Below are 24,178 nucleotides of genomic sequence, written 5' to 3'. Positions count from 1 at the left end.
GATGAGTATACAAGTGAAAAAACTTATGCATTGGCGTCAGCTAATATTACAACTGTACTGGGGACAAACAGAATATATAGATAAAGATGGAGTTTAAAATGATTTCAGACTATTCTCTGAACTCAAATAACTTTGATCTGCTTTTGCTGCTTTGTGTAGGAAAGTTAACGGAGGTTTTCAGTATGTATCACTTACGTAAAAATATTTAAAGGGACATGGTCACGATTTTGGCCAAAAATTATTTTTTCGATTTTAATGTTTACAATGCTTCAGTACTGCATTTTTAATAGGCAACTAAATTTTGTTTACATGCCGAAGAATTGTGAGCCCTGTATCTTGCTTAAACCTCAACGACTGGCACCAAAATTTCATTTGATAATTAGAAAATCATTTGTAAAGCATTGCAAATAATAAAAACAGAAAAATAAAATTTGACCAAAATCGTGACCATGTCCCTTTAAACAAAAAATGCCTTCTTCATGCTGAATATGACGGTGACAGAAAAATACATAGCCCGTGTACGTGGGTTATATATTTTTTCGCCACCTTCATAAACCCGCATGTATCACCAAGGAAAGCATTTTATTGTTTATATTTACATTTTTCTTTCAATAAATCAATAAATAAGTAGTAAAAAGTAAGTAATATTCACTATATTTAAAAAGTGATAACACTTTTTTCTACATTCCCATGTGATGTTGATAAAGTAACAAAATGCACTTTTTTCTATTTTTAAAGACTATTTTCTGTTTAGCTCTCTACTGATTAAATTTAACCAAGTAAGGAAACCAAGTTTAAGATAAAGTTTCTTAGATTTAGTGCAAATAAGAACGTATTTGAATGCTTAGCATAAATATGACCAAGCATAAGAGATTACCTGTTTGTGATTCGTCCAATTTCATTATCTCTAATATATCGAGAATTTTCCCAGTTTAAACGAATATTTAAGCGAAACACGTACAGATCGACGCCAGTTAATGCTAGAACTGATGACAAACAAAGAATAGATATAAGATGGAGTTTAAAATGAATACAGATTATTCTCTGTTGAACTCAAACAACTTTGATCTGTTTTTGGCACCTCGTGTAGGAAAGTTAACAGAGATTTTCAGTACGTATCAATCACAAATAATATATTGAAATCTGTATGTTTTGACATCGTACTTTTGTGTAACTAACAAAAAATGATTATTTTTTTTTTCCTTTTAAGGTCGACATTTGGACGCCGTAGATGATGACAGAGCCATCAACATTGTAGACTTTGGAACGAATGACGGGAGAAATATTTTTCCATTTTTGAAGATAATGATCGGTAAATGAAGTCTTCAGAATGATGAAGCAACACAATTTAAAAAAAAAAAAAAATTTGTTAATATTGTATTGTAAAGTTAAAATTCATTGATAATGCATGAACTTCATCGAGGATTAATAATTTAACAGAACAAATTCGATGCCGATCAACGAAGCGCGACATTAATGTTGTCCTCAATGACCTACCAACAAACGATTTCAATGAATTGTCGAAGAATGCAGAAGGTATGTCATTTTACTCGTTCAGTTCAGATGCATTTTATCTCAATATAAAAATGTGATAGATAGAGATTTCAAAGATTTGAATTAGCATCCAGTTTTTTATGAGAAACAATGCCACGCCGAATCCTTATCGATGGGTAATTCATAAATAGTGTTTTTGTCTACTGTATAATATATTTTTGGCTTCCACCAATAGTTTCAAGATGAGAAGGTAGGTAGGTATTCATTCAATGTTGTAAATGCATTGTACGTGTTCTTACGTATTATTTGTTACTTATTACTTGTTTTATTTTTTTCTATGTTCAAAGTTTTATTAAATTTTTGATAGCAAGAATGGTTGGAGCTTTTACCAAATTTTCATAATATTAGTCTAAAATTGTCATTTTATAATAGTTTATCTTTTACCAAGGCAAAGGCAAAAATAAAAGTAATTGATGTATGCCATGCCTCATCAAAATGTATCAAACAAATGGTATATAAATGGTAAATGGTTTGCACGACTACCAAAATTTTATATTGACAGAGAGTTTGTGTGAGGTCGGTACAAAGGTAGTCACCGATAGATTTACGTAATTGTTCCGAGCATTTATACAGCACTTACAGTACACAGTAGAAAAACTGTAACAGTAAGCGTTATCGAAAGGAAAAAAATTATTTAGGAAGACCACTTAACATCAAAATAGGCCATTATTTGTAACTTTCATTGAGAAATAAAATATTTTTTATAATTTACTCGTGTAAAAGGCTTGCTTTCTTTTAGTTTTTTCTAAGTGGAGCAGCATTCCCCACCTCTGAATTCTAAATAATTTTATTATGTGGTATTGTTTGAAGAATGTTCATTTGCATTTATAAATACTAGACTTTGACCCATGCGTGCACGGGTTGACATTGCATATTATGTCTGGCATTTACGACATAGATATGATACATCAAATTTGCACACCATGTTGACATTCAGAACTCTCGGAAATGTTCATATTAAACGCACTGAGTTAAATTATCTCCCGTATTTTCTTTCATGAACAGAATATATAGCAAATCTTTAATGAAAATTTACACGTATTTGTATTATTGTTTTTTGAGTTTATCAATGCAAATGTAATAAAGTGGAAATATCCCGTGATTTAGCGTGAATGTAATGCGCATACGCAAGAAAATTCAGACGATTTCCGGATTTTTAAAAGGAATTTTCTTTGATTATTAATTAGCAAAGCCTGACTGAGAAAAACAAAAACAAATTGGTAATCTCCAAGTACCAATGATGTTAAAAATATATCAAATGAAAGACAGTAGTCTTCCGATTTCTCGGTATTAAAGCCCCAAAATTCGAGTCTATTATTTTAATATAGTAGTATAGATATGGTTTGATAGATTAGGACATTCTACCTTATGATCTAAGGTGCATTCATTATGTGAATGTTAAAATGCCAAACAATAAACAACCGCCCATTATCCTAAATTATTTTCTTTAGCTCTGGTGTTAAGGATGTGGACTTTAGAGTGTCATGATCATGAAGTGAAAACAAATTATTTTATTCTTCTAATTATGTTCTCCAAATATTTCGCGTTTAGCTTTATAATACTTTGAGTAACTTTTGGGGAGTTTATTTACACTCAACACATCTCCGATCTCCTTCATTACTATTGTATCCCAAATACTGCTCTGATGAGTCATTCAAATACAAGAAATACATCGGACGTCCGTCATAACCTTATGAGTATCAAATATCTTCTAAACTCTTTAAAATACAAGTTTCTTTCACTATATTTCATACTTTTGGTAATCCATTTTTGTTTTAATCTGCGCAAGTATTTCTGTACAATTGGTTTGGTTCTTACATGAAAGTTGTAAAATCGTCTAGTTAATGATACAACACGGGAGTGTCAAGATATCTTTTATGATCTTCTTTTGAACAAATGTTGTGCAAAAGTCATTATTTTTCTAGCAAAAATAAATCTTATCATCCAATAATTATTATAATGTTGCGAAAACTACATAATTGCTTACATACAAACACAACAATTGTATAATAGCGTGTGTAAGATACACAACAGACCAAGCAACTTGACAGATATTGTCTAAGCGGGTTTTTTTTTGTAGAGGGATAAGTAATGTAACTTTCATTGTAAAATAAATTCGTCAAACTCTATGTCTAACAGATTTCAATGTCACTTTTAAATGTCACCAAATTTTGACGGTTCTAGTATTTGTAAAAAAGTTTACTTTTAAAACGTTTACCACGTCTGACCAGACAAAAGGGTTAAAAACTTTAACTTGTATTTAAAAAAAACACGCATAACAAGCCTCACTATCAATAACATACCCTGGATTTATGTTTAGCTTTTCAGAAAGACATGAACGACCAGTGTCTTTATGTGATGATCAACCCTGGAAATGCATATCGGCGCTGTCTACCCCGCTCAAGTATTGATTTGGGAACATGTACCTTTATATTGCAATGGGTTTCCAGGTAAGTTATTAAACATTGGACAATTATGATCAGAATAATTGTCTTGCTAAATCCTTTATCTATTAAATCAGCATAAAAATATACATTTCTTTTTATTTTCATCAGTCTGAATAGGCTAGAGACCAGTTACATTCGTATCATGAAACATTTTTTAATTATTCTACCATTAACACCATTAATTTGCAATAGTTATTATTTGTTACCATCGTATCAGAATACTGCATCGTGACTAAACGTATCATGTCGAATTTAATCGTGCCCTAATCATGTTGATCTGGATCAATCTTAGGGGAGGCAAACACCACGCTGCGCTTCGTTCAGTTGCGATGTGTCCGTATGGTCAGTCGGGCTAAATAGATATATGTATATTGTCTGGTCGAAGCGTAGCTCAAGTCGTGATCATCGCCCCCTTAATCGTAAAAGGGATCGCAATCATCATCATATCCAAACACAATACAGCATATCGGTTCGTGATGAACGTATTGAACGTATTCGAACGTATATGCATGTACACAAGCGTTCCAAATCGAGGACTAGTGTCGTGATGTTCGGATGAGATCAGGATCTAATGGAGAATCTGGACAATCTTATATAAACGTATTTTCTCGTATCTAAACGGGCAATACGATCGTAAAAATCGCATCACCTTAAATATGTCTTTTGTAACTGTAATGTATCAAATATCAAGAAATCGCAGAAGGACATATCGACTTGCATCAACTCGTACCTTAACCCTTAAATTTTTAGAATTTTCACGATCAATTACGATTTGTCAATCGTAGTGTTCGTAACAAATCGCACGACAATTGTACTCTGGCATCATTAGGGTAACCCTTGGGATTGTTTACCCACAACGTTGTGCATTTTTGTGTGTTTGTGTGTTTCTAATAAAATATGTTTTTTTGTTTTTCTAAAAGGTCCGTGAAACTTAAAAATCAGTTGCTCTATTTTCCTGATCATATGGTAAGCGACCTTGAAAAAAGTGAGATAACGTGTTTAGCTGCAAACGATTGGAAAAGCTTCATACAGTCAAGATCATGGGAAATGAAAAAAGGTATAAAAAAAAAGAAAAAGAAAAAGAAAACACAATGATTTGACAAAGTCAGTTAATTAACATTAAAACAAAAAATAATAAAGCTCATTCCACAATACAGCACATGTTTACAACAACATGAGCTATGTTGTTTTTTTTAAATAAATAATTGTGAGTTCTGTACCTTGCTAGTGATTCAACTGACAATTAAATGATGATTATTAAGTATTAGAAATTCATGTACACATGATTTTAAAGGAAATCGGAAATGAAATATATATGCATAAAAAAAAATTAAAGTCTAGAATGATAAGATCAAATTGTGATAGTACATCCTTAATAAAGTGTCTGTTGCTTAAATATGTGCATTTTTTATTTGCAGAAAAATAGACTTAACATGATTTTTATCATTATCTTATAGGCGCTATTATCCACGTAGGCATACCAACTGCTTGTAAAGATTTTTTTCAAATTTGTTCTTCTACATTTTATCAACTTTTTCAAAAAGGTGTGATTTCAAAGGTAATGTTGGAATGCTTAAACAAACCACATACTTATAAACTAATAATGAAAATCCTTGAAATTTGGGTCTGTACTTGCGGATACACATGTATACTAAAGGAATTTAATTATCATATGCCTTATAAAGCGTGTAAATCATAGCTTCTGAAAACAGTAACTGTTAAATGTTGTGTCAATATATTTAAACAATTATAACTGTAGGAAGAATTGCAAAACACTACTATCCCTATGTACCATTTTCGATCAGAGACCGACATAAAAGCGCCATTTAAAGACATCGACAAGGAAATTGATGTTAAGCTTCTGGATTTGTCAACGAGAAAACTCAGACATTATGAGAATAGTAAGTGTTAAGACTTTGGTTACATACCCATTATTTCTTTTAATGAAAAAAAGTTATTTTGACTGATATTCAAAATACATTTATATCTATTAAATGCTATGTCTGTTAACGATGAATAAAATTTTGAAATAACTTGTCAAATAACTTTACTTTACCTACTTACTTTAAAATAGATGTTTTCTAGGGATTTACCAAATGGTACTTTTTTGTTTAGTAATGCATGGTAAGATGTAAAGTTACATATAAAGAAATATATGAGATCGGGAAAGATTTGTTTATATAACACTTAACTATTTTAGCGCCAAATTTCTCAAGTTGAGGGATAACATTAACTTAGCAATCAAAAGTAACATCCTTTAAAATGTTATTTTCGCTTTAATAAAGGATATTGGCATAAATATACATTTTACTTCGATCCACTTACCAAAATGTTTATCGAAGGCAAGCTTAGTATAGAAGGGTAACATTATAAAAGGTTAAGCGATTTAGACAGGGATACTGCATATAACGGGGTAGGCCAAATGATGGGATTTTGAATCTTTTGAAAAATTACGTATGAGCGCATGAAATTCTTTTATCTCCCTTCACATAAAGAAGATTATTGTTAAATATATTGAGAGCTAAAGGAGAAAAATGTACCTGTTTTAAGGCCTTCCCATATGGTGCGACGCTAAAAGCTCAAAATATATGTGTAAATTCGTATGTCTTTTGTATCCTCGATGGAAAAGAAAGTCTATGAAGGAACACATATACTAATGATTAAATGACTGCAAATTGAACAGAACTTTTTGTCTATTTGCTGGTAAAGTATTTCACATCAACGTTTGACCGAATGTTGAATCATGTCATATTTTATACCGCCTGCTTTATCAGGATAAATATTTATTTTCAGGTCATAAAATGTTTTCTAGTACCTTGTATTTTCAATTTATCTGTTTTATAGATAAAACACTTGTGTAATTGTATCGTGTATAAACATTAAAAACTGGTATGTCCAGTTATTTGTAATAATCCAAATTGTATTTATGTCTTGTAGAGGACATTGTGGACTGCGTTAGATCATGGATGTATCACAGTATGATGGATGGACTCTGTCAAACAAGAAACAACGACGAAGCTAACGATATTTGTGAATCGTTTTTTGATGACTTGAAAGTTCATCTATCAGACCGGAAATGGCTAGACTTTGAAATGTTCGATGTGATTTTTCAAAAATTATAGTTGATTGTTCATATCGTGTAGATGTTCATTTTACTTTAATTTTGTGCTTTAATACGTGTTCCTTTTTCAAATTGAAAGACAACTCTTTTCAAAAATAATTTACGGCTTATTGTTATTATCATCATTATTTATTATTCAAGATGTATTATTACCGTCCCATTATACGTTTCATTTTTTAATGGAGTATTTCTATTATATCAGCGTTTTCAACATAACTTTGATAGCTTTTTGGTGGGGTTGTTTCTTTACATTAAAACTAGATTAGCTATAACACTAGAATAAACAAAAATTTAAAGCCCACCCAATGAATATTAGAAGGTGCAATTTTTATCACCTGGTCCCTGAACAAATATTCTGAAGAATGAGTTTATTTTTCTGTTAAACTATTTGCAAGTCCAGAAAAAATGTGCATATTCCGTAGAAATATACTGTACTGGAAAATAAAGAAATTCAAAAATAATAGAGAAAATGTTAATATTATTTGATGTGCCAAAATATGGTTTAAACAAGGTTCCAATATGAATGTATAATGATTTTTTTAGGAACTTTGCAAAATAAATTCATTCAAGAGCGTTCAAGTGATGCAAATACATGTATCTCTTCAAGGGGACAGGTATGGAAGAGCTTTAAACATGAATTTTTTTTTTTAATTGATTACTTACTTACTTTATTTTTTTTTTTTAAATCCAGTTTCGTTCAAAAGCTCGACTTTTATCAGTAGAAACTGAGATGTTTCATTGAGTTCAACCAGATGCAAAATATTCTGTACATTTCAAAACTTCATATATATAGTTAAATTGCTTAGTCTTACGAATTTTAATACTAGTATATATAACTGAGTGTAAAGTTATTGATTGCAAAGATCAAACGCACATAAACTTTTAAAACTAATGTCAACACAATAAAAAGTTGGCGAATAAAACTTTATTTCTTTAGAAGATTACCGTCATTGTCTCATTGTCTGTTCTCCTGATTTTAATGAATATTTTGTTTTATATAGTATAGGAAAAGATCTTATTTATATCCATGTCGAATGTTTACAGGTATAATTGTTTTAAAGTTCTTAAGTACCTCATGAAAAAAAATGAATGATAAACGAGGAATAGAATTATGAGTTGAAATGTGAATCGCATTGGCTTATTATGTATGGCTAGTGACTTTACCAAAACAGCGAAAAAATTTGTTTGAAACGTTTCTCTCTCTCTCTTACATAAAAAGCTGTGAACAATGCCCTGTTTTTAATTATATGTAATGAGATAAGTTAGAAAATGTAAACTACTCGATATTTCTTTTCGATTACATAGAAAAAAAAGTAGATATAAATGAATGACCATGCATTTCATTCATATGTCATCAATGTCAAACATAATCACATTTCAAAATCGCTTATGTTTAAATTCATTTACATTCAGATTTTGATCGTGACTGTGAATAAGTCAAACAAAGCTGTGCCAACAAATTCAACTTGTTTTATGGACAAAAAGAACTTGGCTATCTGTATTTTTAAAAATACTTTCATTGTGAATGTTTTCTTTAGCTTTCTACTGGCACATTAAACACCGACAAAAATCAGGGTGAAATAATAAGGAATTCTATACGTTAGCGTCAAACAAATTCATGGATGCTATGCACACAATATCATCAAACATGGTAACTGAATGAAAATAAGAGCTGAAGCTACGTCATATAAAGAAGATAGAGACGCGTGATAGCAACGTGCTCTCTGCATTCCAATACCATATGTTGATAACGTAACAGAATACACTCATTTTTCATTACGATTAAGTTCGTACAGGTATTACAGAATCATTTTACTATCAGTGGTAGTTGTGTCATTTCAACAAACAATTGAATTTGAACTGTCTGCAGATTTTAACATTAATTACACGATTTCGAATTTTAAAGATTAAAACTTATGATATACGTACAATGCAAAGAAAAGAATCCAACCAACGTCCTTGAAAGGAAGATATGCATGTATGCATTACAATTAGCACGTGTGCTGCGATAACCTACTGCATGGAGTTTTACATGACAAAACATGGCTATGTCCTGCAAATCATTTCCCCTGGCTTTGATGCCTGTTAGCGTTTTACGTATTATCATAATTGACTGAAAGATTATTAATACATAAAATGCATGTATAATGAATGATGTTACATTAATGAAATTGCTAAATGTTGATTTCAAGATAAAACGATCTGGGAATGATGGAAAAATGAAATGTCTTATTATTAAAGATGATCAAACTTTATACAGATTTGACTGTGTTCCGTCCGATTTTATTTTTTGTTATACATTTCTTGTTCGTTTTTTCAATAATGTTGTATATATATATGGGCTGCCGAAAGGGTAAAAAGACGTTTGTGCAAAACGAACCACCGCTTAAAACAATACCAATAGCCTCTTTTGCAAAATCAACACACACCGATGCAAAATAAACCATCACCGATGCAATACCAACAGTCATGCACTGAATAAATGCTAGATGGCGTGCAAAGAGTAATTAGGAGAAATCGTATCCTGGAAAAACGTAACCCGGAAAAAATTTACCCACAAATTAGAGTGCATTTTCTCCGAGAGAAATGACCAAGTAGAACGTAGCATTGTTTTTTAAAGTGGGAGGGGGAGACGCATCCTTAAAACCTTGATAAGCAAAAGAAAAAGAAAAGATTAATACGCAAATCATGGAAATTCTCATACGTTGGGGGGGGGGGGGGGGTAACCAGGAGTATGCGTTTACCTAAACTCCAGTTTCATTTTCAGTCAGTTTTTACATGCTCCTTGATAATTTGGTTTTTTAATATGTAAATTTAAGAAAATCTTTTGCCGCAGAAAAAAGTAGGAGGGGGGGGGTATCCACGCCCTGCTTCTCTCACCTCACCCCTCCTCTACGTGCCTGCAATAATTGTGTTTACACACAAACAAACGTCGCCTGAGCCGAAAAGTAAACAAAGAATCGACAGAAGTTCAACGCAATGTCGAGCCAGAAAACAGAGAAACTTCCTGTTGAATCTACAACTACTTGTAAAAAAAAATCTTTTTTGTAGCTATATTTTCCAGCCCCCAGTTCCAATTTGGTGAAAAAACAATGTTTTATGACCAATTGTTTACTTACATCCATTTACTTTGTGGATATATTGAGATGAATCCCGAGTTTGTATTACAAATGTGACATTATCCATTTAAACATTAGGAATATTAGAAACAAATAAGGCTTTTAAAATAGTTTTATTCGTGATTTTGATATTCTATGGTTTACCGAAACTCACCTATGCAATGCATTTTCTAATGATGCTTTACTCTTGGGTGGAGTTTTAAAATTGTATTTTACGCAAGGATATAAATTCCTTTTGGGTAGGATGTATTTGTCTGATATGTTAAGGACTGCATTGCATTACGAATGCATTTGGTCGAAATAGATTACCCAACATGTAATTACTTTTTATGTTGCATATATCTCCTCCTCACTCTGATGGTAGATTTTGGGGTAAATATATCCACTAAAAAAGTCTTAGAAATGAGCAAAAATATCATAAATGTAGTAGATCTCGACATAGATTTTCTAAATATACCAGCTAAATAAAAACGGTAACTATCCATTTTGTATGTTTACACAACAATGAATAGAGTAATCTGAAAGAGAAGGTAACAGAAACTTGATTGTTGAACAGTACATCAATCAAATTAACTAGAAACGAGTGCACACCTAGCAAACCTACCTAGGATAGTCTGCGTTTATAACAAAGTAAAAGTTAGAATTAAACGTATAAATTCCGGATTAGTCTGAATACCATCTACACGCAATCAGCCAATCCAAGATAAACTATACAGTAATAGACTTGTAAAGAAAATACGCGAACCCACGAGAGTCTCGAACACCACGCGTACACCCATTGACCCCATTTTTTACAACAAGCACCTACATGACTTTCGACATGGAACCTTCAGTCAGTGATCACAAAACCACATATGTTTCAATCTCACTAAATTATAATTAAAGCGTGCTTACGAACGTAAAGTTTGGGAATATAAGGAAGCCGATATTTATCAACTTAACTTAAAAACTAATAATAAATTATACTAGAAACTAATGAAATAGGGTTTTCAAGAATAAAGACAAACACTGACATTCCGCCTTTACAAACCATTTCTGATAAAGGTATTACCATGGTAGCATTTTCGGATGAAAAAAGAATTTACCGAAAGTAAACCCCTTTTGCGATGACAGTCTTGGTGATATTCTTATCAAAGAACATGAAGTCATTGAATTAATATCCAACCTTCCTGTAAACAAAGCTATTGTATATTGTAAAAATCACAGGATGCTGAAATTAACTATTCACACTATTTCTAGACCACTTTGTATGCATAGATCAATTGACTTCGAGTGCATGCAGGGGTACCGAAATGTTCTGTTCTTGGACCTCTGTTATTTTTAATATGATATGTTAATGATGTTGCTGAAAATATGATGTCTCTCTGTAGATGATTTGCTGTTGAATGCTCAATTAATCCAGCATGCGTCAATAAATCAAAACGAAATCGAATTTACTTGAATCACGACCTCAGTGTTCTGGATACATGTAAATGGTCACAATATGGTTGTTGAAGTTTAATTTCTGTAAGACAACGGCTGCACTTTTTTTTAAATGAATAAGCCCCCTAAAATATTTTTTTCAAACTGACAGTTAGAGTTCGTGCCTGTGCACGGGCATTTGGGATAGTTTGTTTCAAGCAATTTAAGCTGGTCACAATATATAAACAAAATAACAAGTAGCCATACGGCTTATAGAGAACGTTCAATTATGTGCAGTCCGGATCATTATTAAGCTACCTCTACTAGCTTCCATATATTCTCTGTTTTATAACCGACCCAACCTAACAGAAAGTGAACCCCAACTAAACTCTGGGTTTATTTTCTTGGTTTATTCTGGGGTTACTCCGGGTTTACTAGAGTGGACCCTGAGTAAACCCCGATCAGAAGTATATCCCGGACAGCAGACGCTACATGTGTTTTCGGAATATACAAGAGGCAGGAATTCCAGACGGTAAGATGGTAGGATAAATGATGGGTCTGCATCACACTTCAGTGCGTACAGTTGACCCCAAAAGTAATTCTAGTAAAAGTAAATAAGTAAACCCCAAGTAAACCCCGAGTAAACGCAAAGTAAACCACGAGTGGACCCAGATTTTCAAAAAGTAAACCCAAGTAAGCCCAGAAAGTAAACCCGGGGTTTACTTGGGATATACTCTGGTGTTAGGTTGGGTCTGATCGGTACTAAACAAGGTTCATGATAACGAAGTTCCACAGTAGCTTTAAATAGTGGTACCTAATAAAAACATGTCCACAGGCATGTATAATCTTCGTAAATGAGATAACTATACACTTCCAAAATGCGGACACGAAGTCTTCAAAAAGTCATTTATACTAGATGCTGTATCAAAGTGGAACTCTCTTAGCATTGAATTAAGACAGGCTAGTTCAATTAAACAACTTCGAAAAAAATTCAATAACTCAATATTTTTCATAAGGTCTATGTTTACTTAAAATAATTTATACAAAATTTAGCAAGGCATGTTTTTGATTTATGATCTTATAGACGCAATACTTTTAATTCACCCTCATGTTTCTTGTGGTATGCGTGAAGACACATATCATTTCCTTAATTTGAATTGAATCTCTGCATTTGATTTCTATTTATTGTAAGAAATATTCAAATGCTCGATATAAATTTATGGATAGATTATTAAGTTTAAACTGTTTAACGAGTTGACTATTATAGATATACACCTTCTACTTTAGGGTGATACTGCTTCACCTCCCTACGAATTAGGAAACTGTATTTTTGTTCTTTTGTTTCGACGTATATTCAAGGCTCTGGAATGTTTAGTTGTTGAAATTTTACTTCATTAACAAACTGCACAATACTTTTAGTTGTGCATATTCTATGGTGTGTAGTTGTTTCATTTATTTACAATGCAAGGAGAAGAACTCGTTACTTGTTCGAACTTTATTGTTTTATACAATATAATATATTCAAATCAACCAGTAATATAAGTCTTTAAAAACATTATATAAGCTTTATGATAGTTTGCCTTTGGTAGGTGTACCTTGATTTTTCGCAATGACTCTACACACATAATGGAGTGACAAAGATAGATATAGTCGCTTATTTTTCGAGTTTAATGAACCGGCATACCTCACGACTGAAAGTTTGTTGTTTTTTTTAAGATATTACCCTCTTTAAACATTTTTGTCCGGTCGTACAGTTTTCTTAAGTCAAATATTTTTTTTTAAATGCGAAAAATATAAGATTTGAGCATTTTTTATGTTTTCATTACTTTGTTATCAACCATTCTTGTTCTTCATTATTAAAAACTTACATTAAGATATTTTCTTAATTCAACAGTTATTATTGTCAAAAAGTCGGATGCAAGTATACATTTTTAATATTTTTCTTGTATTGAAAACAAACATCGATTAACTCAAAGTCTTATATTTATAGACTGTTCAACACAAGGTGGATTGTCTATGTGATAGTGTTACATGCCTTGTTAGCTATTATCAGGGTGAAAAAGATCGCATCCACAGATACTAAGGCAACTACAGTAATAATTCATATATGTTTACACAATAAACATCGTGAAGTAAAGACAAACCTATTAAAAAAATATTTTTAGTTTTGTAAATCGACATACTTGGTGATATTCGTATTTTTCCTTACATATACTTGCACAATCCTAGCTCTTTGAACAGTTTTGTCCGATTTTAGATATTTCTCATCAAATCAGTTTTATAAGAAAATTAAATTTTGGAAGTGAGCAATTTTAGTATTTTAGATTATCTGTCAACAATTTTTTAAAGAATAAGTTATATTTACTTGTATTTATGGTTGTTTCAAGAAATAGTTAAACATTTCTTCTAAGATAGCAATTCAATCAAATATATTACTCCAGAAATCGGTGTCTAATATTTCTTGCCACCAATAAATAATAAAAAAAAATATTGTATTCTTGGTTCGCTAAATACATTTTATAAATATTAAATGATAACATTTTAAAGAGTTTTATACATTTTTTAATTTGTTCCATTATTATGGAGTTATGAATCATTATGATTCTCTGCTAGTATTGATCTGTTATGGATACTGCACTAAGCTAATTGTTCTAAAGTATGATTGACGACTATAAGGAAGGAAATCTCAGTTGCACAAGTTGCTCTTAATAAATCATGTTTGTTTCAGTGGAAAAAAAAATAGTTTTTGATAGAATTTAACTGTGTATATAATAGGCGTGCGATTATATTTTAGTTTGAGACCCATTACGTAAGAAAATTAAATAATGTTTAAAATGGCATACTTAATAGAAAATATTAATTTTACTTATATTTGTTTGTTTTGTACATGCAAATGTCCTTTGTGATTTTCAATTTTATAATAATAACAATGCATTAAAAATAGCTTTTACATTTCAATGTTATTAAAATTACTACATGTAAATTTCTAGCATATTTCAAAATCACGGATTGCATGGTCTAAAAAATACATTGCATATTAAAATTTTAAACTAAAATTAAAAAAAAAATTCAAATCAAATTAATATACCATGCATCCATTACATGTTATTGCATGGTATATCCTGCTTTTTGAAGCTTTGCTCTGTGTCCCATCGGTTAAACGTCAAGAAAAGGAAAATAATTGTATATCTCGAATGACATTTAAAGTCATATTACTTCCATCAAGGCATACTTCTCTTCTATAAGTTATAAACTATTTCTATGTACCTGGATCATTTTTTTTCTTAAATCTCGATTAATATGAAGTGACAATTAATACTTACTTTATAAACATGAAAAGTTATTTAACTTAATTGTTTTTCCTCTTGTTAATTAATGGCATATTTTTCTAATTTATTTGTGATTGCTTTGGAATATATATATAAAATTACAGTTTAACCCTCAGAATATATTTGAAGAAAAACGCTTCATAATACAAACAGACAGATAGACATTATCAGTAACTAGTTTGTTTCACATCAATAAATACAGCTTACAAAAACAAAAAATATTATAAATATGTTTAAGATTGATAAATGATTCGGGAATTTCTACATATTATTTCAGTTTGTATATGTTTGGTCATTTTTCAGTCATTGATGGTTGACTTTAATTATTTTAAATTTTGACCATAGAAATCTCTACGAACGGGCAAAAATTATTACTTTATATTAAATCTTTCCAAAAAAGTAATTACAAATTAGCCGTGAAGTATGGTGGTACATTAGAATCAATTTTTTTATGGTATCGTCACTCCACTAATACTAGGATTCAGACTAAACTTTTAGGTCACCCGAGTCACTCAGGTGACCTATTACAATTGGTTTTTGTCCGTCGTCGTGCGTTAACAATTTTTTTTTATTTTGTTCTTACTTCTTGAAAATTATAAGGCCAATTATTACCATTTTTGGTGTGAAGTATCTGGTAAAAATGATCTAAATTGTGAAATCTTTGCTTCTACCACTCCCGTGAAAATTAGTATTTATATTTAAAATTTCCAACCAAACAACTCTCTCTCTCTCTCTCTCTCTCTCTCTCTCTCTCTCTCTTAAAGAATTCATAACAACGCCCTTTTTTAATTACTAATATATTATAAAAAAAAAACGAAAAAATTCTCAAATGTACAAGACTGCTGCACATCTTCCTTAAGGATAATGATGTTCACCATAAAATGGTTGTTGTGGTATTGCTGAAAAGTTCTATAAAATTTTATTTCAAGGTATACAAATCTAAAGATGTCGAAGAAAATGATAGTACTTAAAGATGATCAAGCTTTTATTAAAAATAAATTTTACTGTTTGTGTTTCGTCCAGTTATACATTTTTTTGGAGTGTCTTAGAATAATGCTAATTCGACGATCTTCGCCGTTTACACAAATAATTGAGCGGAAACACGTACGTCAGTTAGTACTAGACCTGTGATGGACAAACAGAGAATAAAGATAAAGATGGAGTTTAAAATGATTTCAGATTATTCTCTGTTGAACTCGAATAACTTTGATATTTGTTTGGCACCTCGTGTAGGAAAGTTAACAGAAGTTTTCAGTATGTATCAATCACATATAATTTATTGAAATATGCACGCATAGACATCCGCCTTTTCATGTAAATATTAATAAATTAAATGTTTTCTTCTTAGGTCGACATCTTGACGCCTTGGACGATGATACAACCGTCACGATTGTAGACTTTGGAACGAATGACGGAAGAAATATTTTTCCATTCATGAAGATAATGATAGGTAAGAAAAAATTTACCAATTTTGAATTTTACAGTTAAAACTATTTGGTATTTAATGAACTTTGTTGAGGATAAATAATTTTACAGAACAAATTCAACGCCGATTAAAGACGTGCGACATTAATATTGTCCTCAATGACCAACCAACAAACGATTTCAATGAATTGGCGAAGAATGCTGAAGGTTTGTCATTTTACTAATTCATCTTCGGATGAATTTTATATAACTTTAAAATGTGTGATACATAGAGATTTCAAAGATTTAAATCTAGTATCCGGTTGGTATGATACAAAGCAATACCACGCAAAAGCTTTACCGCTGGGCATTTTATTTGGTGTTTTTGTCTACTGTATGATATATTTTTTGCCCCTACCATCAGTTTCACGCTAAGTAGGTAGATAGGTATTCAATCAAGGTTGTATATGTAATGAACGTGTAGTTATGTATACTTCGTTTCCTATCATTTATTTTCTATCTTCAAACCTTGATATTTTTTATAGCAAGAATTACTACTGCTTTGCCCAACTTATCATAATGTAAGTTTTATTTTTCCAATTAACAGTTTTTTGTCATTTACTGAGCACGGACACAGAGAGTAATTGGTGTTTTTCATGTTTTGTCAAAGGTATCAAACAAATGATACATATAAAAAAATCAGTGAGTTTGCATGACCACCGAACTTAAATATTGATAGAGAACTTTTTGTAACAAAGGTTGTGACCGTGAGGTTCACGTCATTGTTCCGAGCATATAAACAGTAGTTGCAATATATAGTTGGAAAACATTAACAAATCTTAATATTTCTTGAACATTCATGCAATAAACATTTCATTATTCCGAACAACATATGGTTGTACAAAATACGTCAATTTTAATGGGTTTTCGACCTTTAGAAAGCAATAACGTTGTGATCATGTTTCCATGTTATTGTTTCTCTTTGCTTTTATGAACTTGAATCAATGACAATCAATTAATTGGTTTTTATGATAAATAGTGAATTGAAATGACTGAATATTTCTGATTTAATATCATATTTGTCAACAACATGATCTAATGTAGGCTTTAGCAAACCTTTGGAATGAAAATTCCCTAGATTTCCGAAGAGTTGACACATGATTTTTATTTCACGGGAAACACAACGTTTTGTTCGCCTTGTTACGTGACTTTCTAGACCAAACATGGATGGCGCATTTTATATATTAGTCGTATTGAGGTATGATAGTAAGCGTTATCCAGAGTAAAAGTCTTATTTAGGAATAACACTGAGCACCAAAATGGACCATAATTTGTAATTTTCATTTGAGAAATAAGTCATCTAGTTTATGTTTTGCTTGTTTAAAAGGCTTGCTTGCTTCTAGTGTTTTTTCACTAGAGCAGCATAGGCCACTGACAGAATCCCCTGATCCCACCTTTCAAATGCTTAGTTGATGACAAACATTTTCATTGATTTAACAAAATTGTCGTTTGTATGTTATGTAATTTGTCACATGGTTTTGGTAAAAAAATGTTGATTTGCATTTATAAAAATATGGATTGACGGGTTAGGACCACGACATCCTGTTTTAAGATTTTAAAAGGTGAATGCATTATGTAAATAAAGGAAAGTAGTGTGTCAAGCCATAAAGACGTTTACATTACCATACATTTGTTTCTTTAGCTCTGGTGTTTTGAGATGCTGACTTTAGAGTGCCCTGATATGAAGTGAAAATATCTTGTTCTTTTAAGTATGTTCTCCAAATGTTTGAGCTAAATATCATTTTGAGTTACTATTGAGTATTTTACCCTCATCACACCTCCTCTTTCCTCCTCTTTCCTCATCTTCTCTTAATTACTTTTTTATCTTTAATACTGTTGAGATATGTCATTAAAATACAAAAAATATATCTTCCCTCATACCCTTATGAGTATTAACTATTTTGTAAACTCTTGAGAATACCAGTTCACTATCACTATTTTTTCCTATTTTGGTGATATATTTTTGTGTCTGTACAATGAGTTTGGTTCATACATCCGATGAATTATTGAATCGTCAAGCTAATAATGCGACACAGGACTGTTAAGTTTAAAATGCTATACATATCACACAGGATATTTTTAAACAACGTGCTCTAAGCACCCGCAAATTTTTTTTGAAAAGAATTGTGTTTTTCAAATCAACAGCAAAGATCGTTCTTTTGGAAAAAAATAACATCTAATTAACAGATTTTTTTCAAAGAAGCTTTCTCATTCTTTGTTAAATACGGATAAAAAAAAATTGTTTAAAAGCGTCTATAAGGTAAACACTTGATCAGGCAGCTTCTTTAGAATAGCTTACTAACAGACATTATCCAAGCATGTAGTGGGAGAATTCAAAAATAATGAAATTATCTGGAATCGTCTTTGATTTTTTTTTACTAACTACAAACTACTGTATAAAGCGTTATTTTCGCCCCGTTTTTTAATTCGCCCAGATGTAGTTGTGTTTTCGGTGGCTCGACACTCCAACGCACTATTTAATGGATCGATAAAAAATCATTTCTGAAAATTGATTATACAAAAATGACACTGGTATCGGCTTCCAATTATTTTATATGAATTTTATGTTATTTCAAATAGACTCTGGAAACATCGTTTTAGCTGCAAATATGATACTTTAAAGCAAAAAATTTAGTATCAATTAATGCATAATACAATTATCTATAAATACATGTCAAAGAAGACAATCAAACTTTAAAATACTTTTGAGAAAAAAATATGAAAATAAAAATAAAAAATTGTAGAATTTTTTTAAGCCTATGGGTAAAAACTACAAATAAATTGACACTCGCATAAAACAATAGCTATACAATCATATTTCAACAAGAAATTGGAACAAGATAGTGAAATTAAAGAAAACTGAAAAATTTAAATTCGAATCAATCCTGATTGCAATTATCAAAAAATTGATCCCGAACAAAACGATATAAAGATGGAATGAATCACAATTTTGCCAAGAACTCCAGATTGTCCAGCTGTAAAATAGTTGGTCATTTACAGACTTTAAAATGCATATGAATTACCCAGAATAAACTGCAGCAATATAGTAAAATTTTCAATTTTTTCAATTAGAGATCGGTTTAAATTTGAAAAATTGCAATTTTTTAAAATTTCGCATTTCGTTTCAATTTCTCTGTAAAATATCATTATTTCATAAGTACTTTATATGGCGGTTTGTTATTTTTAAAATTATATTCATATTTTACAAAGATATAAAAAAAATAACAATTTTAATTTTTAGAAATATATTTTTGATTAAAAGTAAAAAAAAATTGACCAGAAAACTTTGGCATTTATTAAAACATAATTATGTTACACATTAATTGACGCCAAGTTTAAAGCTGTTTGCCGTCAAAACAATTTTTTTCCAATTTCATTTAAAGAAATACAAATATATATTCATATAAAATAATTGAAAGCCTATATTGGCCTTTGTTCTGTGAAATCATATTTCAAAAAAGATCCGTCAAATTAACTTTTGGTGTGTGAGGAACTTTAATTAATGAGGGATAACTTAAGACCTTGGAATTCACCAAATCTTAAATTTGTCAATCGACAACGAGAGTGAGGGGGTGAAATTAAAACGATGGCAAATAATTCCCTGTATACAGTATACCCTTTAAAAGATAGACAGCATTCCATTTCTTCGTTTATTAAAACAATCATTAACGTGTTTGGTTATACAGTGTAGATTAACTTATGTTTGATGGTAAAATTTTAGTGCTAAAGTAATTCGTGAAGCTTGTCATGTTTGACAGTTTTCAATGTGATTTTTAAAAGTCCAACAGCATTATGAATTTAATAAACTATAATACGATTCCAGTATTCTTAGAATATAATTTTTTTTTTTACAAAAGTTTGCATCTGATGAGACAGAAGATTTCTACAATTTTATTGGTATTCAGAAAAATCACGCATATAGGACCTCAATAACAATGTCCTGGGTTTATGTTTTAGCTTTCCAGAGAGAAATGAACGACCAGTGTCTTCATGTGATGATCAACCCTGGAAATGCATATCGGCGCTGTCTACCCCGCTCAAGTATTGATTTGGGAACATGTACCTTAATGGTGCAATGGCTTTCTACGTAAGTCGTTAAATATTGAAATATATTGATCAGAATAATTGTCTTTCTAAATGTAAATTTTTATATCCGTTAATTCAAATAAGCATGAAAATATAAATTTCTCTTTATTACCAGTAGTCTGAATACACTAAAGCTCATGGCCAGTCACATTTATACATACATGCTTAGATCCCGCTATCACAATTCGCAGCGTAAATATGGTCTCAATCGTAGAGTAATAATAGTACTCGCATCAAATCTAATCACATCTTGAAGTATGTCGTGGCAGTCGTGTTAATCGTAGAACATTGTTGTCTTTTAGAAATGTTCTACAATCAACACAATGTTTATCCACTACGTATACGTTGTTGTTTTGTTTTAATTTCTAAACTGAGAGATTTTTTTTTCTAAAAGGTCGGTGAAACTTAAAAATCTGTTGCTCTATTCTCCTGATCATATGGTAAGCGACCATGAAAAAAGTGAGATAACGTGTTTAGCTGCACAGGATTGGAAAAGCTTCATACAGTCAAGATCTAAAGAAATGAAAACAGGTAATAAGGTTAAAAAGGAAACGATAACACTGATTTGCAAAATTCAATTAAACTTAATTAAACAAACAAAAAAATCAATTAACCTCATTCTACAATATATTACATTTTGACAAAAACATGACATGTGCGTTTTAAAGAATTAATAATAGTGAGCGCTATACCTCGCTAGTTATTTATAAACTAACAATTCAATAATGCTTGTGAAGCTTTAGCAATACACAGGTTTTGATAAAAATCAGTGAGATACAAAATCGGAGAGGTAAAGTATGTTAACATCCAAATAAGGAAAAAGAATGTAAAATATTAAAGTCAAATCTTTAATATACTATTTACTGTGTGATTAATAAAGTGTGTATTACTAAACATGTCCCTTTCTTCTTTTCACAAAAATAGACTTGCCCTTATTTTCATCTTTACCTTACAGGCGCTATTATGCACGTTAGTATTCCCACCGGTTGGAAGAATTTTTTCCAAATATGTTCATCTACATTTCATCAGCTTTTGGAAAGAAATGTGATTTCAAAAGTAATGTTAATCTATTTATACAAAAAACTTATACTTATAAAATAATGATCAAAGTTGTTGGAATTTTTGTATGTAATTGAGGATACACATGTATACTTAATGAATTTGATTCTCTTGAGTCTTTTATAAAGCGTGTAAGACATAGCTATTAAATTCAATTACCGTTAAATGATTTATGTAATCTACTTGTATTATATATGTAGGAAGAGTTGCAAAACACTACTATCCCTAACTACCCTTTTCGATCAGAGACCGATATAAAAGCACCATTTGAAGACATCGGCGAGGAAATTGATGTTAAGCTTCTGGATGTGTCAACGAGAAAACTCAGGTTTTATGAGAATAGTAAGAGTTTCTTCCAAGTGTTAAAATTATGGTTATATACCCATTATAATAATATATTAGTGAAAAAAATTATTTTGACTGATATTTTAAATACGGCAGTGATATCAATCAAGTACTGTGTCTACTACCGATGAATAAAAAATGAGATATCTTTTTTTCTTACTTTTTAACAGAAGTTTTCTTGGGATCTGCAAAATGGTACTTTTTTGTTTAATAATACACTATCATATTGTCGACTTCTAATTGGCTATCATGCATCCGGCAGAATCTTGCCATGAGCTTCCGAAAATTTCTATCTAATCTCTTAGAATTCAAACAGCCACGAGCGACATAATATTGTACGTATAATAATGTACGCACTTAACTTTTCTTTTCAAAGGAACGGATCCCATTACACATGCAATCGGGCTTTTTTTGATACGATAAATTTTGAAAATTCTACCATAACTTTGATATCTATCGGGGCCCAAGTTTAAATAATTTGTATGTAGACAGTGCATTTCTACTATTATTTTAAAAAATAAGTAAATCTATATGTCAGCTTTATCTTGGATGCAAAAGAGAATATATAAGGTTACTTATATCAAAGACTAAATACATGCAAAATGAACAAATCGTTTTTGTCTATTTGCTGATCCCGTATTTCACATCAACTTTTGGCCGAGGTTTAATCATTTTGTATTTTATACCGCTATTTAGGCCAAGTTACTAATTATTTTCAGGTCATAAAATTTTGCTATGCCTAGTACCTGGTATTTTCAATTTATCTATGTTTATAAATGATGCACTTTTGTAACTTTATTATGTGAAACCATAAAAAAAAATTGATATGTCTTGCTTTTGTAATAATTCGAGTTGTACATGTACATGTGTCTTGTAGAGGACATTGCAGACTGTGCTAGATCATGGATATATCATGGTATGGTGGCCGGACTCTGTCAAACAAGAAACAACGAAGAAGCTAACGATATTTGTGAAGCGTTTTTCGATGATTTAAAAGTTCAACTCCTTGGACGAAAATGGATAGACTGTGAAATGTTCGATGTAATTTTTCAAAAAATATAATGAATCCTTATATCGTGTAGATGTATATTTCACTTTATTCGTTTTGTGCTTTAATCAGTGTTCTTTTATTTTAAAATGAATGGCAAATCATTAGGAAAATGATTTAATGTGTATTATTATTATTACATTATAATAATTATAGTCTTCTATTTATCTGATTCATTTCTTATCTACGCATTCATATTATATCAGCATATCCAGTACAGCTTTGAATGCTTTTTTGGTGGAGCTGTGTCTAAAACATTTTTAATTTTCTATAACTGACAACGGCTAGTTCGACCATACACTGTATGTGGTACAGGAAGTTTCCAAATGAAGGTATTTAGAAATAGGAACCAAATATTTAGTCATATTATATCTCTTTTTTTAAAGTCTAATATAATCTTTATGAAAGATGCGCGTGTGCGATTAACAAAAAGAGATAAGTGTATACATATGTAAACTTTGCGCAGTTGATTTGGCATTCATTTGGTAAATAAAATGGTTTTTTACTTTACTAAATTATAATTAATAGCTTATTAATTCTTTTCTGAAAATTTAAGAAAGATCTTATGGTTAATTGACTCACGATCCAGCCTCATTAGGTGCAGTTATAATTTGTTTGCAATGACCATTCTTATGAATAAATTAACGAAACTTGTATTAATTGTTTTGTAGGGGTGTGTTGTTTTAATAAACTCTCTTTATGGTGTTGTTCACACCTACAGGTATTATGAATTCTTTAATTATGCAAAATTGATTAAAATCCTGTGGATAAAATGTCCATTCCGGCAAATGTTTGGGCATTTATAGTAAGTTTACTATATCAAACTATATATTTTTAGAAAGATGTAAAAAAAAAAATCGACCGAATAAAATATATTAAACTATATGATATTTTTTTGTCTTTTTTTTGTATATTCTTTGTTTTTGATTTTTTCTTAATTGCCTTAAAGTAATCCCACCTATGTTCACTGTTTTAATCTTGTATTAAAATCATAAACGTTTTGTTTTCATGCGGAAGTTTTTCTAGAAGAAAATTGTCAACGATTTCAATTTATGTTGATAACTGCATTATTTTTCTTTTGAAGTCAAACGTTGATTTAGCATTCATAAAATATGTCAAACCCCCCTTCGATTGGTGATAGCTGAAACAAACAACAAAAAAAGACAATAAAAACATGTAAAATTATCTGTTGATGTTTTAGAAAT

General features: G+C 30.7%; 2 protein-coding genes across 4 annotated transcripts; both read left to right on the top strand.

Annotated features, from left to right (window-relative positions):
* The first annotated feature begins 962 nt into the window (after window positions 1-962).
* On the top strand, window positions 963-8,066 carry LOC128190847 (uncharacterized). The gene is made up of 8 exons (XM_052863060.1): window positions 963-1,111; window positions 1,211-1,312; window positions 1,441-1,536; window positions 3,875-4,004; window positions 4,922-5,058; window positions 5,459-5,559; window positions 5,761-5,902; window positions 6,939-8,066. Exons 1-8 carry the CDS (start codon window positions 1,015-1,017, stop codon window positions 7,121-7,123), a joined length of 990 nt encoding a protein of 329 aa, XP_052719020.1. The 5' UTR covers window positions 963-1,014; the 3' UTR covers window positions 7,124-8,066.
* Window positions 8,067-12,010: 3,944 nt separating this feature from the next.
* LOC128189905 (uncharacterized) lies at window positions 12,011-23,822 on the top strand. 3 transcript variants are annotated; one of them, XM_052861699.1, is made up of 8 exons: window positions 12,011-12,174; window positions 16,320-16,421; window positions 16,508-16,603; window positions 20,393-20,522; window positions 20,916-21,052; window positions 21,477-21,577; window positions 21,781-21,922; window positions 22,803-23,822. In XM_052861699.1, exons 1-8 carry the CDS (start codon window positions 12,135-12,137, stop codon window positions 22,985-22,987), a joined length of 933 nt encoding a protein of 310 aa, XP_052717659.1. In that variant the 5' UTR covers window positions 12,011-12,134; the 3' UTR covers window positions 22,988-23,822. The 3 variants fall into 3 exon arrangements, with proteins under 3 accessions (XP_052717659.1, XP_052717658.1, XP_052717660.1); XM_052861698.1 differs by lacking the exon at window positions 12,011-12,174 and adding an exon at window positions 16,102-16,225; XM_052861700.1 differs by lacking the exons at window positions 12,011-12,174; window positions 16,508-16,603 and adding an exon at window positions 16,110-16,225.
* The last annotated feature ends 356 nt before the right edge of the window (window positions 23,823-24,178 follow it).

This window comes from Crassostrea angulata, chromosome 6 (assembly GCF_025612915.1).
Source record: "Crassostrea angulata isolate pt1a10 chromosome 6, ASM2561291v2, whole genome shotgun sequence".
In the NCBI taxonomy this organism is placed as follows: Eukaryota; Metazoa; Mollusca; class Bivalvia; order Ostreida; family Ostreidae; genus Magallana; species Magallana angulata.
The sequence above is the reverse complement of the archived record's forward strand: the minus strand, read 5'-3'. Positions and strand labels throughout refer to the sequence as shown.

What these genes read in the sequence shown, in the direction of transcription:
- LOC128190847 (XM_052863060.1), top strand. Translation starts at nt 1,015, where the DNA reads ATGGAGTTTAAAATGAATACAGATTATTCTCTGTTGAACTCAAACAAC. An exon ending in ATATTGCAATGGGTTTCCAG is followed by an intron (nt 4,005 to 4,921) that starts GTAAGTTATTAA and finishes TTTTTCTAAAAG; the next exon opens with GTCCGTGAAACTTAAAAATC. An exon ending in AAAAAGGTGTGATTTCAAAG is followed by an intron (nt 5,560 to 5,760) that starts GTAATGTTGGAA and finishes TTATAACTGTAG; the next exon opens with GAAGAATTGCAAAACACTAC.
- LOC128189905 (XM_052861698.1), top strand. Translation starts at nt 16,102, where the DNA reads ATGGACAAACAGAGAATAAAGATAAAGATGGAGTTTAAAATGATTTCA. An exon ending in ATTCATGAAGATAATGATAG is followed by an intron (nt 16,422 to 16,507) that starts GTAAGAAAAAAT and finishes ATAATTTTACAG; the next exon opens with AACAAATTCAACGCCGATTA. An exon ending in ATTGGCGAAGAATGCTGAAG is followed by an intron (nt 16,604 to 20,392) that starts GTTTGTCATTTT and finishes TTTATGTTTTAG; the next exon opens with CTTTCCAGAGAGAAATGAAC.